Source organism: Acanthaster planci, linkage group LG07 (assembly GCF_054643075.1).
Source record: "Acanthaster planci isolate LZ-2023a linkage group LG07, COTS_SCS, whole genome shotgun sequence".
NCBI lineage: Eukaryota > Metazoa > Echinodermata > Asteroidea > Valvatida > Acanthasteridae > Acanthaster > Acanthaster planci.
Window position 1 is genome coordinate 15,164,603 of NC_141783.1, and position 16,755 is coordinate 15,181,357.

Genomic DNA, 16,755 nt, shown 5'->3' on the forward strand with positions numbered 1-16,755 from the left:
GAGAGGGAAGGAGGGAAACAACTTTTTTTTTCATCCCAATTTGTTCACAGATATCAATGACGCAAATATGGTGGGCAATGTGATGGGACGAAAGGCCAAGGCGGTGGTAACTTGAGAGCAACCTCAGACGAAAATTGACAAGCATGTTATTTTGTTTATTTTTCACTTTGAAAAAGAAAGCCTAAAATCGAAAGAGAATTGTAATAAGAGAATTGACCTGTTTCTGTTTATTTCATATTTGTCGTTTCAAATGGAAAAACGAGGAATGACTTGTTTTGCATGACGCAAACGAATTGTTTTGTTTTGTTTTGTTTTTAATCAGAAACAGGTCTTTCTAGTTTTACATTTAAAAAACCAAAAACAAATTCACTCTGTGTTTCGTTTTTCAGTATGAAAACGAATAACATGGTAATTAATCAATATGCTTTTCGAAGGATAAAAAACTGTTTCATTTTTCATTGTGTAACGTAAGACACGTCTTTATGCAAAATTGCAGTCGGCTAAATTAGATGAATTAAACATGACTGAAGATTATTTTTCTCATATTCCAACAAACAACGTCTGTCTAAGGAAATATAGTGGCGACACTATCCACAAATATTACGCGTGTATAAATTACTGAACAGTTCTTCGTTTTCCTGCCTTAATAATCCCAGATTTTGCACAATCATCTTTATTACACTGACTTGTCGCAGTTTAATAGACGTGCGGTATACTGCACCTGCTAGACTTGACAGGTCCGTGTATACATTCCGTCCAATCAATTACCGTTTGAAAATTGTTTAGAAGAAAAACAAAAATGAACCTGTTTTTGTTTACAGTTTTTACTACATGAAAGGAAAAACTGAGCCTTTACCGTTTTTCTTTTTTGAATCCAAACAAGGAAAAAAGGAAAAGTTGCCCTTTTACCATTTTCTGTTTTGATTTCATTGAAACATCAAAAGGAACTTTTTACTGTTTACCGATTTTTTATCTGAAAACGGGAAAAAGCTATCTTTCCATTTACCGTATTAAAGCTGCGAAAAAGAAAAAGAAATCATTTCTGTTTACTATTATATAATTAAAAAAAATATAAACCAGTTACTGTTTCCTTTTATAAAAGACAGAAGTAAAAAAAATCTTCGAGGTTGATTGTTCTTTAATCTGAATTAAAAAATAAATAAATAAAAAGCGCAAACATTTCTCGTGACCTCGGCTGCGGTCGGGATTGTTGAGCTTAAACCGGTAAAGAGTTTCGTTTTTCCTTTTCCTATTTTACCCCTTTTTCGTTTTTCGTCTCGGCAGAAACTTTTGACTCAGTTTTCATAGGTTGGTATTGGCATTGAGAAATAAATTTTTTAGATAAAAAAGAAACTGTAATTGGTTGATTTTTCTTTTTTTATTTATAGATTATAAAACGGTAAATGGTAATTATTTCTTCTTCTTTTTTCAGCTTTAAAAAAGGTAAATGGAAAAGATAGCTTTTTCTGTTTTCAAATGAAACATCGGTAAACAGTAATTTTCGTGGGTTTTTTTTTTTTTTCAATGGATTAAAAACAGAAAACAGTACAGCTGTACAGCTTTTCCCCTTTTCGATTTTCAACAATAATTGATTGGACGGTATATATACTAATTCAAGTGAGAGTTTCTGGCCAGCTCATTAGCTTTAAGGGTCCCCAACAGTATCTTTTGAAAAAGGAGATTGTTTGGCCCCCAAAATGGTGAGATTGTGCAAATCCTTGCTAGGATCAACTCCCTGGGTCTTTGAGCTTTCATATGAGAGCAGAATGGCTAAAAATTACGGTTGAAAAATGGTCCTAAGTGCCCGAGAAAGTTGAGGGTTGCCACTTGAAAAACGGCTGCAATCAGACTTCGGGGGAAAAAATCACTTTTTTGGGGGGGTGGGTTTTTTGTGGGAATAATTAAAATGGAATTGGGTAACCCACAAAAAATTGAAAAGAAATTGAAAGATAAGTGACCAGACAAGAATTTCATTTGAGTTTCAGAAATCTCAGGGATGTTGGTGTGCATGTTATTGGGCCCCGAACAGTGCTGATTTTACACTGTTTTCAATGAGGCTTGAATTAGTGGACTGGACCCTGATGTCATAAGGAGGCTGTGGCTACTTGCCGTAGGCCTTACTTTATTTTGATACCGGTAGCGAACAAAACTGCTTCGACTTGAACTACGTACGTGTCGTATACTATAAGGCGAAATTCGGATTGAAATGCAATCTGAGGACTTTCGTTGTTCGTTTACCGTTTCAACATGCATAGATTTCTTTTCCTTTTTGCCACAGTTTCTGTTTCAATTGTCAAACGAGAAACAACTCTTTTTCAAATGTGAGTTTTTGTTTTCAAATCGAAAAACTATGAACAACAATGAACAGCGTTGTAGACCAACTAACGGTACGGCCTAAAAGCGGCAATTGGAGGCATAGAGGGCGCCATTACACTTTAATGGAAAGTAAACAGTCGGCTGCACATGTGAACATTTGATTAGGCCCACTGGTTCGTGCGGTCCATTCACGCGGCCTGTTCGTTTTTCTAAAAGTTAACTTTGTTCTGGTGAGTACAATCAGCCAACTGGTCATGCTGGTTTGGGTCGGATGCAACGAACCATTAGGCCCAGCAGAGCTTGCAAGAAATAGAACTAAAAACTGTGCTGCATGCTGTCTGAGGGGCCCTACCCAGCCGTGTGGTGTATTGTTACGGGATTTTTTTGGGGGGGGGGGCGTTGACACCATATGACTCTATGTAGACGTGGATGTTCAGGCACAATTGCAACTGCACTTCAACTATGTTGAGTAAACTCGCAGTGCTTTCCAGAACCAGACATACTCATGAGAGAGATTTCCTTCGCATGGTGCTATGGCAAACCTTCCAACTCATTGCTGCACTTAAACTATGCAGCTGGAGTAATCCAGCCCTAAATCTCCTGACATCTGGAAATTTGTCTCTTTCTTCAAATGTCATGAGCAGTAGGGGTGGAGTTAACAAGGCCTGTGAGTTAATGCACTAGGACTGTTGGCCGCAATCTTACGATTTGTGTGATCGCCCAAACTTCGCACAGTTTGTCGATAATTCCACCATTAACCAATCACCTGCAGGGTACCGGTATGTTTTTCTGATTCACGATTTGGATAGATTGTTTCAAAACAGGGAAGTAAAGCTGGAGATTTCATGCAGAATTGACCAATTGCGCAGAGCTGTTGTCTAACTTAACTATACCGTGGGCTCATCATCAATCTTGTCAAGCAGCCTCTCTGCTTAGTGGGGCAAAATGACAAGCCTCGGAGTTTAAAGGATATGCCTCACTCAAACCTGCATTTGTAGCTCCATGGTTGGAATCAGCCAGATCATTCGAATCTCATCCATCAAGACTGTTCCAATCCTGTGTGGGTCTCCCTAACTCCAATTTTATTTGCTGGGAACTTGATAAAGGGAAATCTGGCAAGCGGTATTTGTATGTGACATTGTTAACAACAGAAGAAAATGATTATCATTTCCTGCCTTTTAACAATGTCAGCGGCTAATTTTGGTCTTTATTGGTGAAGGTTGTCTAGGTTAAATGCTGAGTTAGTGGAAATGTTGTACTTAGTCTCTACTTTTACTTTGTATAAATACAGGGGAAAAGCTGGGATGAAGCCTGTGAAAGAAAGCAAAAAATATCGAGCAGGCTCCAAACTCCAGACAGAAACCTCAAAGGCTAAGGAAGAGGAATTCTCATTTCTGCCACCCAAGACTAAAATTGGCACCACCAAAAAGAAATCCACCAAGACAGAATCTGGTGTAGAAATACCTTCCAACAAGGGTGATATCAGAGAGTCAGGAGACAGGAGAAGAGTGAAATCTTCCAAATGTGGTGCCAAACTGTCTCAACCTCAAGATGAGTCGGTCAAAGATTCAGCAAGGGTAAGAAAGAGGGCACAGCTTACCAAGAAAGATAAGACAGCCAGCAGAGCTGAAGAGGAGCAGTTGGCTGAAAAAATTGTTCAGACGAAGGGCCAGGAAGAGCAGGTATCTGTCAAGAGAGCAACAAAGAGGAAAGCGGCAGTTCCGTCAGATAACGAGGTCAGAAAGAGGAAAGTCTCAAAGAAAAAGACCTCCGAAACTGAACTAGAAACAGAGAAAAAAGGGGAAGCTGTGCCTGTCGAGAGAAGTGGCGATTCAGATGGGAGCAAAAAGAAAGTTCGAAAACTCAAAGAGACAAAGGAAACTGTAGATGTTAAAACTGAATGCGGTACCCGACCAAAGAGAAGAAAGACACTGGATGTGGAGGCAGCCGGTGATCGAGAGAAAAAGCAGAAGCTGAGCCCTCGGCCCAAGACAAGGGCCAAGAAGGTTGTAGAGAAGCTGCCAACAAAAAAGGCTGGGACAGAGAGGGGTGGGGTTGGGAAGGGTGGGGCCAAGCAGGGCGTGGCAAAAGAAAGAGCAGTGGAAGAGGTAGCAGTTGGCAAGGAGGCGGTGAATGGTGACACTGAAGACAAGGCAGTTTCAGAGATGGCCAGAGAGGTGGTATCCAAGGCAACAAAGTTTGTTGGAGCGCACATGAGCATTTCAGGTACATCTTTCATTTGGAAAAGTTTGTCTTGATTTGGAAAAAGGAAATTTTGGCTTTCAACATTGCCAAGTAGAAGTTTCAGATTTCTTTTTGTTGCATCAACAGGAGGTCTTGACAATGCCGTCAAGGGTGCTGTGGCGACGGGCTCCAGAGCCTTTGCCCTGTTCCTGCGCTCCCAGCGGCAGTGGAACGCCAAGCCCCTGGAGGAGGAGCCGGCCGAGAAGTTCCGCCAGGCCTGCCGAGAGCACAACTTTCTGCCTCACCTGATCCTCCCCCACGGCTCCTACCTGCTGAACTGCGGTTCCCCCAACGAGGAGACGCTGCGCAAGTCCCGCGAGACCCTGGCTGATGAGCTGAATCGGTGCGAGAAGCTGGGCCTGACCAGGTACAACTTCCATCCTGGTGAGTGGCGCATGTTCACATGGAGATGTGATTCTTCAATAATCTTCAGATTTAGTACATCATATTCTGTTTTGCCTCAGTTTATGTGTTCAAACAAAAACAAACCAAAGTAAACACAAATCCCCAACATAAATGGATGAATAGTTAGAAATCAAAATAAATGGCTTGCCTTTCTCGGTATTCAAAGTTTTAAATTGCCTATAACTCTGTGAAACTGTCTGGTGACACAGCTTGATGGGAGGGCAGCACCCAAAGAGATCAGGTAGGTATTCATCCAGGCCCCTCATCAATCTGTAGAGTTGCAGATTAGTTACCCTTAACCCTGCCTTGCCTGGTCATTGTTTCTGCATTTGTACCTTAACCTCGGGTGTTCACCTGTTGCAGGATCCACGTGTGGACAGATGACAGTGGAGGAATGCCTGGACAAGATTGGTGAAACCATCAACATAGTGCACCAACAAACAAACAAAGTCATGACAGGTGAGTTACTCACTATAAATGATTGAGTCCAATTCGCTGGCACAGTTATGCTCTCCCATCATTTGACTCACCCCCTCATCTTGCCCCTTCTCATTCCCATGTCCAAAGCAAACCCAAGCTTTTATAGTGGCCGTCAAATGGAGGCACCAGCCTCCACATGAGCTGATGGTGTCACTGCCCAATGAAGCTAACTGCCAAGATCTCAGCAGTTAAGGAGTACTGAAGTGAATGGACGCAAAAGGAATTAGCAGGAGAACCAATACATGATCCAGCACATGCACATATTCCAAACATTTACAGAACACTTCCTGGTTCAACATGACGTCACACTTCATTACTCTATAAGGCTTTATTGCCGTAGTGGGGGATTGTAGTTAGACCCCATAGAATCTAACAATATCAAATTGTGAATTTTTTTAATCTGGTTTAGTTAAGAGTTTTGCCTTTGTTTTGTTTCTGTAGTGATTGAAAACATGAGTCGGCAAGGGAGCACCATCGGAGGGAGGTTTGAGGAGCTGGGTGGTATCATCGAGAGAGTGAAGGACAAGACAAGGATTGGTGTCTGCCTGGACACCTGCCACGCATTCGCAGCAGGTACTGTTAGGAAAATGTTGTATAGAGGCACGCACATGGCCGAGCAATACCAAGTCTCTGCTCAGTAACTCCATTTGCAGTGCCCTCTGCCTAGAGATAGTGTACTTGTCAGTCTCCTGATGACCGAGTGAAAGGTTGACTTCACTGGTTCTGAGAATCTGACTGACTCACAAAGAGATGCACATGGTGCTCAGCTGCAGACCTTTGTTGCATTGACAGCAGACGCTCCTGCTCTTACCATTACGCCGTGCCATTTTTGGTTTGCAGCCTATTAATAAGAAAATTCTTTGATTGAACTTGAATACATCGGAACCGTGGGCGATTTCTCTCTCTGATGAACAAAAGCGGAAAGTGTCTGTTCAGAAACTGGCTGTTTCAGAGTGACTTTTGTCAGAAACCCAAATTCATGTAGAAATTGAATTCATTCAGTACAAGCCACATCTTTTACACCGACATGTAGCCGACAACCCGCGCCCAGTGAGTCAGCTGAAGGGGGGGGATGCCTGTGCTGACTCCCACATACTATTGGGACTCATATTTGCATTTTGAAAACTTGCGTGTGCCTCACCCGTAGGTTTTGACCTGTCCACTGAAGCTGGGTACCAGCAGATGATGGAGGACTTTGATCAAATCGTCGGGCTGAAGTACCTGGTGGCAGTGCATCTCAATGACTCAAAAGGTATACGTCGCTTCACCGGTACTCCTTAGCTTGATGTGCAGTCTTCAAATAGCCGTGGTCTGTCTGAGCATCAGACTCCTCGTCAGGGATTCTTGCTCAGTAAATCGAAGAGAGAGAATAGGTGGGATTGTTGAAGATTCCCTCCTTAAAATTCAAAACTAGCTTGAGGTGTGTCATAGGCTTAAGAGTCAAACTAAATCTGGGTTTGTAATATCTTATTGAAGTGAGAATGTTGCCTTGGGTTGTTTTTGAGTGCTTATAATCTCTCTGACAATCCACACCTATAATGTTGATGCTTATGAAGCACCATTGCCAAACTTGCTAAAACACACACACTTGACAATGACAGCCAAGGGTGTACAGTATCTACAAACCTATCAGGCGTATAGCCACTGGTCTTCTTCCCCCTTCGATCTTTTGATTGGCAGGTAAAGTTGGCAGCCATCTGGACAGACATGAGAAGATTGGCCAAGGTCAGATCGGTCTGAAGGCATTCCAGCGACTGATGAACGATCCGCGTTTTGATAACATCCCTCTGATACTAGAGACTCCAGTCGAGTAAGAACTCACTCCAGATCTCATTTTTATACACTGTAGGCAGTGAGAAGGCTGCCCTCCTTAGTTTCTTGTTCACAGACCAAGGGCCTGTAGTCGGACCACATGACAATCAGGTCTGATTTCTTTCTGCATCAGTTTTGTATGTAATGGTTGAATACGACCCGTGTTGCCATTTGCTATTGGCCAGGTATCTGTTTTTTGGAATACTGTAAATCTTTTATGAAAAGCTACTCCAAAGGTTTGAAATCGATGGCATATATCCTCTCAAAATGTAGTTAACTTTGGCTTGACCATTAACCACTTCCTGCCGGGCCATTTATCCATGCTGAGTCTGTTGGGCCAGGTGATTTTTAATTTTTTTTTTCTGTTTTCAAATTCTTTAAAAATTCATAACTTCATTTAGTAGACATTATACACCCCTACAAATGACTCTCTGGTAGCTACTCTAATCTGACAGACAACATCTATTGATGCCCGAGTATTTCAGCTAGGCCAGCCGCCTTGTAAAAAGAGCCCAGATTGTGCGGTGTTATGTAATTTTCTTTTGTTCCCGAAAACGGCACAGTGTGCCGCTGACGTCTTTTCAACAGGGGCCAGATTAGTGTGTGGCGGTATTGAATCGCTCATCACTGGAGTGCTGGAGGGCTTTTGTCCCGGTGGTAATCCGTTCACGCTGAATGCCACAAACAGTGGTATAAGCTTTCAAAACGATGACAAATGTTGGCAATTTCCAGCAGCCTGGTCTTTTGTTCCGAGTACAGTCTTTAATAATGGTAACGATAAGTTAATCAAACGTACATATATCCTTTTTGATAGGCATTTTTATGAGATCCATTTCCAAATGTTGTTTTTTTCACTTTTGATTTGAAAAAAAAATGGCTCATACCTTTTTTGAAACATCTTGACCAACCCCCATTATCTTGTCTTAGAAGATGACTTCTGCCAGACCTGATTGAATCTAACAAGTTTTCCTCTGTTTCAATTTTTTATTTTTTCAGGGATGGTATGGATTACGCCAAGGAGATCAAACTGCTGCACTCACTGGTTGGGAAATCATAAAACAGTGTGCCCTAATAGATCTTGAGAGTACTGTCTAGAATGATCTGGTATAAAGATTTACTTAGAGTGGTTAGAAAAATCTCTAACGCACAAATAAGCAGTAGGAAAAACTTGATGAATGCACGGGTAGGCACAAAGAATTGCCCGCTGAATTCTGTGAAACCAAATAAGTTTTTTGAGATAAGTTGCAACAAACAAATTATGTTAACATTTCAATGCCCTCAAGTTACATTTCTTCTGGCAGACAATTTAGAATAAGATGTAACTGCAGGGATTCTGCTTGGAAGGACAAATCCTCATCAAATTCATATCGTTCTTAAGAAAAAACAAATATATCATGTGTTGATTAAAGTTTGTTTGTTGGGTTGTTTGTTTGTTTGTTGGGGGTGTTGGGGGTGTTGGGTTGTTTGTTTGTTTGTTTGTTTGTTTGTTTTGGCCTATGGTAAACAGATGAAAACAGTGGCCTGAAATTATGCCTGCTGGTGTTGTGAGGCCACTATAAATACGTTTGTGCGGAACTGTAGTTTTTCTTTATTCCTGATATATAAGCCAAGATAGTTTTCTACCTTTGTTTTCATAAATCCACCCTCAACTTTTGTACCTTTGTATTCTTAAATAGCTTTCATAACAAAGCAAAGATCTTGTTCCCAAATTTCAGGGCATTTTCATATTCTCCATAAAAGGAACAGTTAGATAAAACTTGAAAAAACATTCAACATTTGCTGGTTACGACTTTGAAGCGCCCCATGTAAAAAGTTCAATAACACCAATTGTTAAATAATGAAAAACCTAATTCTTTTTCATTCGTCATTTGTTTGTTTATTGTCAAGTAATATCTGCTTCTGGTAAGCCAAAACGTGATGAAATATTTACAATAAAATACATGTACAATCCCTTGGATTTAAAAAATGACCAATACTAAATAGGATGGAATCACGCCAACAGCAAGTAATGAAGTAAGTCTTCGCTGTGGTCTGGAATGAGTTTGTAGAAACAGTGGGGGAAATGAATTAAATTGGATGGAATAACGTAGACAGCAATAAATGAACTTTAGCCTTGACAGAATTTGTAGAGACAAGGATTCACTCACAATATGCAGAGAGGCTGCCCCAGGGGCAGGGATTTTGCCCAAGGATTAACAATCTGTGCATCTTAGATAAAGCAAATCCTGGGAAGGAGGATAACATCTAGGTGTGCAATTCAACAAAACTGCCAAAGAATAAGCACATCCCTGCACCACTCGTGCCATGTCATGTTGGGTATTATAAGTTCAGGTTGACACAGGCTTGGACAATTTCAGGCCTTGATTCAGGCCTTGATTCATTCGCCACTGTCCTGTCACAGCTCCCCCTCGTCCAGCATCTCGAATGCCTTGAGAACCTTATGCTGCCTGGTGGTGTGCAACCTCTTCAGGTCAGCTGCGTATTGCTGCTCTCGTAGCAATTCCTTGCGCTGCTCTTCCAGCTGGGCCTTGTGCTCGTTCAGAGCCCGCGACTTCTGGATCAACTTCAGGAGTTCCTGCCGGAGCTCCCTGTTCTCGGACTTGATGCGGGTGGTGTGCTCCTGAAGACAGTGCATTGCCTCCTGGAACGATGTGACAAATGGATAATCCAACGAGTCAAGGTAATGGGCTTTTCTTCGAGTCAGTAAGGTTCTGAAAAGGATCGGTGTGTTAACTCAATATTTTGGACTCTATTCTCTGTCATAAGGAGAAAGATGGCATTCCAACGAGGAGGAAACTTCAGTTGAAGAAGGGAAGCAGTGAAGCACAACCACAATCATGTGGTAAAGATTCTCCATCAATGTAGATTCAGGGGATGCAACTGGAAAAGTTGATATCTTTTAGGGGTAAGTGAGGAAACTTGAATGAGTATGAGACCATCTCTCTGAGGGGCTTAATTACTATTTTTCAAAACAAAAAACCTAAAACATGCAGAAATAGCAGATATTTACACTCTATCAGTCGAAAGTAAAGAAGCTACAAGATTAAACTGCAGGGAAAGCATTTTCCTTGGATAAGAATATCCCTTCAACAATACGGTCGTGTGAATGACATGGTTTACATGACCAGTGTCTAGAACAGCAGGCAAAAGTGCAGGAAACAGTCTAGCAAGACAACCCACACTTTGTTAGCTTCCAAACTACGCTCCTGCATCCACGGTATCCTGGTATCTCCTCAACTGCCATGGCAACACATTTCCTTACCCTGTTTGCCTGCTTGCCAACCTCCTGTATCTTGGCCTCCGACTCCCCCTGGTACTCTCTCTTCTCCTTCAGGAACTGAGACTTAAGCTTCTGTATTGTCTCTGTATGCTTGCCTCGCATCCTTAAGACTTCCTTCTCCAGGTCTCGTATCCGCCGCACTTGCTCCTCTTGCAATCGCTGTCAGGGGTGAAGGAAAGAAGTCTAGCTAGTCGTGCCGTTGATCATTTCACAGATAATCATACAATAATTTTGTAAGCCCACATAGCCTCAGCTGGATGACTTGTCAAAGGAAATGCTCTTCAAATTGACACAACTTTTATCTCCGTTTGCTCTCACCTTATACTCCTCTAGGTCATCCAGCTCCTTCCTTGTTTTAGCAAGCTCCGCCTCCTTCTCCATTAGTGAATCCCTTAGAACTGGTGGCATGAAGAAAAAGACAATCAATTTACCCACCTGCTGCCGGGGGACCCGTTTTCGAGCACGTAGGCTTTATACACGGAGCCGGGGAACATGAAATGGGACAAAGGGAACTGGGCCTTGTAACAAAAGACCGTACTCGGAACAAACGACCAGGCTGCTGGGCATTACCGACATTTTTTCACTCTCAATAGTGGACATAATCTAGCCTTGTTTTGAAACAGTATACCACGGTTTGGGGCATTTAGGTCGAGTGGATTACCAACCAGGACTAAAGCACTCCACCACCGCGGTGATGAGCCACACAGCACCGCTGCACGCTGATCTGGCCCCTATTGAAAAGAGGTCAGCAGTGCACTGTGCCAGGTTCATGAACAAAAGAAAGTTATATAATAACATCGCACAATCTGGGCTCTTTTTACAAGGCTGCAGGCCTGGCTGAAATACTTGGGCGTCAATAGAGGTTGTCTGTCAGACTAGAGTGGCCACCAGACAGTAATTCGTGTGAGTGTAAATGTTCATTGATTGAAATGATGAATTTTTGAATAATTTTGAAAAATGAAAATCTTGGAAAAGTCCCGATTATGTGCACTGCATTTTTCAAACCACCTGGCAGCAAGTGGTTAATAGTATTCTGAAATCGAAAGCTTGAATGTACCCTGGTCTTTTGGTCATTTGCCTTCAAGGGAGATGAGAGGTTAAGGAGGGTCAGTCCTCGATTGAACATGTTGTGTACTTTTTGTTATCCCACAACCAGACATATTTATGTTTCTCTAAATGCCTCAAGAAATCTCGCTCCCTCTGTCACCTGGTGTCTCCTGACGCCTGCTGAGGAGTCTATTTCTTAGAGCAGCAGGCCATTGTTGGAACAGTCTTGCAGGGCCACACTACGATTGTCTGCAAGTGCTCACATACTTTTTGGTAAAGACCTAGACTCAGCTCCAGACACCAGATTCGGATACGGCTGCAGAATTGCCCGAGAGGGCTTACCCGGAGTAAATTGCCTTTTAGCCATTCCAGAAGCCACGTGGCTTATTTTTGGACTGAGCGACAACGGGTCATACATTCACCTCTCTTCTTTTCTTCGTACTCCTCTAGCATTTGTTCTTTCTGCTCGTTGATCATGCGGATTTCTTGCTGGTTCTGATCGCTCAAGGTCACGATGGTCGTTTGGCGTTTGTGGGCCTTCTTGGACATATAAGACATGTATTCATGCTGCCAAAGAAAAAAGGACATACAAAGAAGGAATAAATGAAATTGTGTGCTTGTGTATTTTCAAAATTTATAATTGTGCATTTCTCAATTTTGTATAAGAAGAACAGGCAAAACAGCTGAAGTGAAACAGTTTAATGGATGTATCCAAAGAAATGGCTGAAGATTTCCTTTTTTTGATTAATAAATCCTGAAATTCCACAACAGCATCTCTGAAGACAAAGCATGGGCTTTGATTAATTAGTTGCTGATAAAATCTGCCACATAAACGTTATTTTTTTCTTATGAAAGTCTAAATACCTTAAAAGAAACAAAAGCATTCCAGGGCTTCAGGGATGAGCAATACAATACCGCTGCACGCAATCTGGTTTGCATTTGAAAAGACGCCAGCAGCGCACTGGGCCAGTTTCGGGGACAAAAGAAAATTATGTAACACCACACAATCTGGGCTCTCTTTACAAGGCAGCAGGCCTGGCTGAAATACGCAGGCATCAATAGGTGTTGTCTGTCAGATGAGAGTAGCCACCAGACAGTCATTCGTGTGGGTGGAAACGTCTAGTATATGAAGCTATGAATTTTTGAAGAATTTTGAAAACTCAAAATCTTGAAAATCCCCTGGGAATACGTCATGCAACTTCAAATTAAACCCGGCAGCATATGGTTAACAGCAATGACATGGGTGCCAGAAGGTATGGGAAATCCAAACCTGACTCTAGTCAAACCCATCAAAGCCCTCCCTGCAGGACAGAGGTCTACGGTTGTCTTCCCACTTTGCTTTACTTACACTTTCCACTCTTGTTTGGTGTGCTTCTTGCTGGAGCCATTCATTCTCTTTGCGACTGGTGATAAATATCTCATTAAGAACCACTGTTCAGAATGTTTGGCAACAACCTACATAAAATTAATGCGGTGTAGCACTTGCGAAATCCTTCCCCTTTATTCTGTTGACCATATACTTCAAAAGGTTAGGTACACAAAAAAGCTATAAAACTCATGATTTATATTTTTGAATACTTCACATTCAAACTGCATAAATGCAGCAAAAATTCACTCAGGTATTTCATTCAAATAAAATTTGCTGAGGTCAAGAAGTCTGGATCTGAATGGTTTTCTCAGGGCTGGAGCAATGAGCTTCCATGAACCTAAAACCAGAGAGGGCGCAACACATCACGCTAAATGTGAAATGCAAAGATAGTGGCAGTTTCCATAGAAAAATTCACTTTTTAAGTGATTTGATGAGAGGTGGTAAATTTGACTGGACTAAACTTGTAATAATTTGAAATTTCAAGGATACAGTTCCTCTACTTTCTTCTTGATGCTTGCCAGTTGTTCAGTCAGTGAATCCAACCTAGTCAAAAATAAAAAATGAGAGCACAGTTGACATTTGGAGAGAAAACAAGAAATACTGCAGAACCCTGCAGAATACAGATAAACTGATCAATTAAAGCTAAGAAGTCAGTCCAGTAAAAGGAAATCTGCAAAACTTATGCTCAACTCAACAAAATGCACAAGTCTATTTCAATGTAGGCTACTGGCTACAGAGCACATACATATCTTGAAATCTGCTATCCATCATTTAAGGGCAGACTATTTGATGTTCTAAAGTTTTGACGAGTTCTGTGTGCTCTATGAAAACCCCACTCAGATTTGCGCATTTGAGAAATGATTCGTAGGCCTATGTGCTAGTTTTGAACTTTTGATAGGCCCCAGGTCTGTAATTTCATTTTAAAAATTCTGTTTTTATTGTGATGGGCACATGCCACTATTTTTCTGTGAAAATATGTAGCAGCATGGAAATTACTGACAGAATTCTGAATGTTCTGCACATAATGGGGGAATAATAAGGCAGCAAAGGTGATATTCATGTAGGCCTAGACCCAAATCTGTGAAGTAAATTGAACTGATCAATGACATCATTACAGGCCTGCTGAATTATGTGAAAAACATCTGGCATTAGGGAATTGATGTATTTACACCAGGCCTATACATAGTAGGACTAATACATGAACTAGGAAAATGAAAACTTCCTCATAACCAGGTGTCCATCACCTGCATAGGCCCCTATACTGCTATAGGGTCTGGGCCATCACCTATGTGGGCCCCTATACTGCTATAGGGCCTAGGCCATCACCTACATGGGCCCCTATACTGCTATAGGGCCTAGGCCATCACCTACATGGGCCCCTATACTGCTATAGGGCCTAGGCCATCACCTACATGGGCCCCTATACTGCTATAGGGTCTGGGCCATCACCTACATGGGCCCCTATACTGCTATAGGGCCTAGGCCATCACCTACATGGGCCCCTATACTGCTATAGGGCCTAGGCCATCACCTACATGGGCCCCTATACTGCTATAGGGTCTGGGCCATCACCTACATGGGCCCCTATACTGCTATAGGGCCTAGGCCCTAAGCCTACATCGCTAAATATGGGTGATTTTGCACAATGGTAGGGACATGCGATGAGTGAGGGTACTATTAATTTGGGTACTCATTTTCTTAAATAGGAAATTGTGATTAAAATTTGTCTTTTTATTTTTTGTTTTGTTTCTTTTTTATTACACTTTTCCACTGGCTATTAAACCAAAAATTAAATACATTAAAAAACATAGACATAAAACAATTGACACAACAACACACAGATGACAGCTATAAAAAAAGAATATGCTTAAAAAGCAGTGAAGGGCAAGATGGAACAAGTGACCAGCACCTCTACAGAGGCATCCTACCACAAGACGACCCCCTCCAACAAAAAAGCAAATAAAGTATGAGGTGGAAAAGACAGCTAGAAAAGGAACAAAGAAAATAAGAAAAGTGGGAATTTATTAATATCTGCAGCCAGCACAGCGACAGTTGGACATCCAAGTACACACATTATCGGATTTGAAGCAAGAGCTGAACTTTGTTTTGTAATATTCCATAATTTGGGTCTTGAATGATGAATATGAAGAATCTGATCTGGCTGCAGAAGGAAGTTGGTTCCATGGTTTCATGTGTTAAAATACGCTGAAAATAAAAGGCTTTGTGAGACTCAGAATTACAACAGGGAATGGATAAACTAAATGGATCGGAAGATAGTCTTGTGGTAGGATGGCCCTGGTTAAAATTAAACTGGACAAAAGTATCAAAAGTTGTGTCATAATGACCAGCCTTACGTTTAAAAAAGAACAAAAGGTCCTGGATTTTTCATCTTTACGACAATGGTAAGACAATGGTAGCAACTCGAGTCTAAGTAGACGTGATTTTTCCACACGCTCTACCTCCTCTACTTAATTTCCAATTTCAAATTTTTATGAAATTTCAAGTGAAGGCATGAATAAGAACAAAGATTTTATGAAAATATGGATTTTATTAAAGCTTTTCAGGCCAAATCCATGCTCATTTTTGCATTAAAAAAATAAGTTTGCTCTATATTAGGCCTACACATGTACAAAACATGTCCCAAAACATCTCAAAATATCCCTACTTTAAATCAATATGTCTTCGCTTTGCAGGGACCGATGGAATCGAAACTTAGGCCTATATTAAAATGTTTCTTATGACATCTTCTCCAAGATCAAGTAAAAAAAACAGACAGAAGAAAACAGGCCTATGGGCCTAGTTAAAAAGAGTTATTGAAAGTAACAATGGTAGAACATGTGGGACATGTGGGAAGGAAATACGCCATTTCCTGGTCAATACGTCTTAAGCCCCAACTACATTTGGGCCTCTCCTGCGGTTTTGTTAGAGGATCATGTTGGCCTAGAGAGGAAACAGTGGTTGGTAGCACTCCCAACTGTCATGATCAACAAGTCTTGTGCCCAGATCACGTATAGACCACTCATGAGATATTTTTGGTGAGTCTTTGGAATTGTTGAGAACCATTTCAACCTTACTAGGCCTATATGTACGGGCATGGAGCGTTAGTATGACGATCCCGTCAAAAATCAAAAAAGAACAGGCCTAGGCCCTACTAAAAACGCTCCACTTAGAGCTAGGGCCTAAGTCTATGGATGAACTTTGCCTTTCTGCCGTTGTACAAAATCACCCATGCGGTTAGCGATAACGCTTGTGGAATTTACTTCTACTCTAGACTTATTTAGGTCTAAAATCAAAAGTAAGCTAGCTTAACAATTACATGGGCGGTTAACAAGTTAGGCTAATGTTAATGTTGGACTAAAATTAAAAAGTAAAGTCCAGCAAATCACAGACTTGGATATTGCCGGAGGGTAAAAAATGAGCGAACTTACTCTGCTTTCAATAAATTCTCCTTTTCTGTTGGTTCAGGAGCTTCAAAATCTTCCTCACCATCGGCTTTCTTTGTTTTTTTGCCCTTTTTACCTTTGCCCTTCTTTGGAGGCATTTTGTTAGAATTGTTTATGATGCATCAACTTGGCACTACGGCAGAGTAAAAAGAAATCATTGTTGTGTACGTGTACGTGTACGGTTGTGTATGCAGTTTGGTACCCATACTAGCACGAGTTTGTAAGCATTAGGCCTACATCGCCAGACTGGGAACCAGTCTTTGCAATGAACGCCGCTTCTGGTCGTCAAGTAGATTACTTTTTCTAATTAAGGGTATTTTCAACTGTATTGACTATTTAAATATTAATGTTTTTAATAA

At 41.3% G+C, this 16,755-nt stretch overlaps 2 protein-coding genes across 2 annotated transcripts; one reads left to right on the forward strand and one right to left on the reverse strand.

The window, feature by feature from the left end:
* The first annotated feature begins 2,416 nt into the window (after positions 1–2,416).
* LOC110980366 (uncharacterized) lies at positions 2,417–9,107 on the forward strand. Its single transcript, XM_087139094.1, has 8 exons — positions 2,417–2,546; positions 3,608–4,542; positions 4,648–4,944; positions 5,329–5,424; positions 5,887–6,018; positions 6,593–6,697; positions 7,126–7,255; positions 8,254–9,107. The coding sequence occupies exons 2-8, from the start codon at positions 3,621–3,623 to the stop codon at positions 8,312–8,314; spliced, it is 1,743 nt and encodes a 580-aa protein (XP_086995220.1). The 5' UTR covers positions 2,417–2,546; positions 3,608–3,620; the 3' UTR covers positions 8,315–9,107.
* LOC110980367 (coiled-coil domain-containing protein 166-like) lies at positions 9,108–16,595 on the reverse strand. The gene is made up of 7 exons (XM_022236980.2): positions 16,382–16,595; positions 13,443–13,496; positions 12,933–12,987; positions 12,007–12,151; positions 10,856–10,935; positions 10,520–10,696; positions 9,108–9,898 (listed from the first exon to the last, which is right to left on the reverse strand). The coding sequence occupies exons 1-7, from the start codon at positions 16,492–16,494 to the stop codon at positions 9,653–9,655; spliced, it is 870 nt and encodes a 289-aa protein (XP_022092672.1). The 5' UTR covers positions 16,495–16,595; the 3' UTR covers positions 9,108–9,652.
* Between the last annotated feature and the right edge of the window lie 160 nt (positions 16,596–16,755).

What these genes read in the sequence shown, in the direction of transcription:
- LOC110980366 (XM_087139094.1), top strand. Translation starts at nt 3,621, where the DNA reads ATGAAGCCTGTGAAAGAAAGCAAAAAATATCGAGCAGGCTCCAAACTC. An exon ending in CTGCCACGCATTCGCAGCAG is followed by an intron (nt 6,019 to 6,592) that starts GTACTGTTAGGA and finishes CCTCACCCGTAG; the next exon opens with GTTTTGACCTGTCCACTGAA. An exon ending in GCATCTCAATGACTCAAAAG is followed by an intron (nt 6,698 to 7,125) that starts GTATACGTCGCT and finishes TTTGATTGGCAG; the next exon opens with GTAAAGTTGGCAGCCATCTG.
- LOC110980367 (XM_022236980.2), bottom strand. Translation starts at nt 16,494, where the DNA reads ATGCCTCCAAAGAAGGGCAAAGGTAAAAAGGGCAAAAAAACAAAGAAA. An exon ending in AAGAAGAAAGTAGAGGAACT is followed by an intron (nt 12,988 to 13,442) that starts GTATCCTTGAAA and finishes ATTTATCACCAG; the next exon opens with TCGCAAAGAGAATGAATGGC. An exon ending in TTGGCAAGCAGGCAAACAGG is followed by an intron (nt 9,899 to 10,519) that starts GTAAGGAAATGT and finishes ACATCGTTCCAG; the next exon opens with GAGGCAATGCACTGTCTTCA.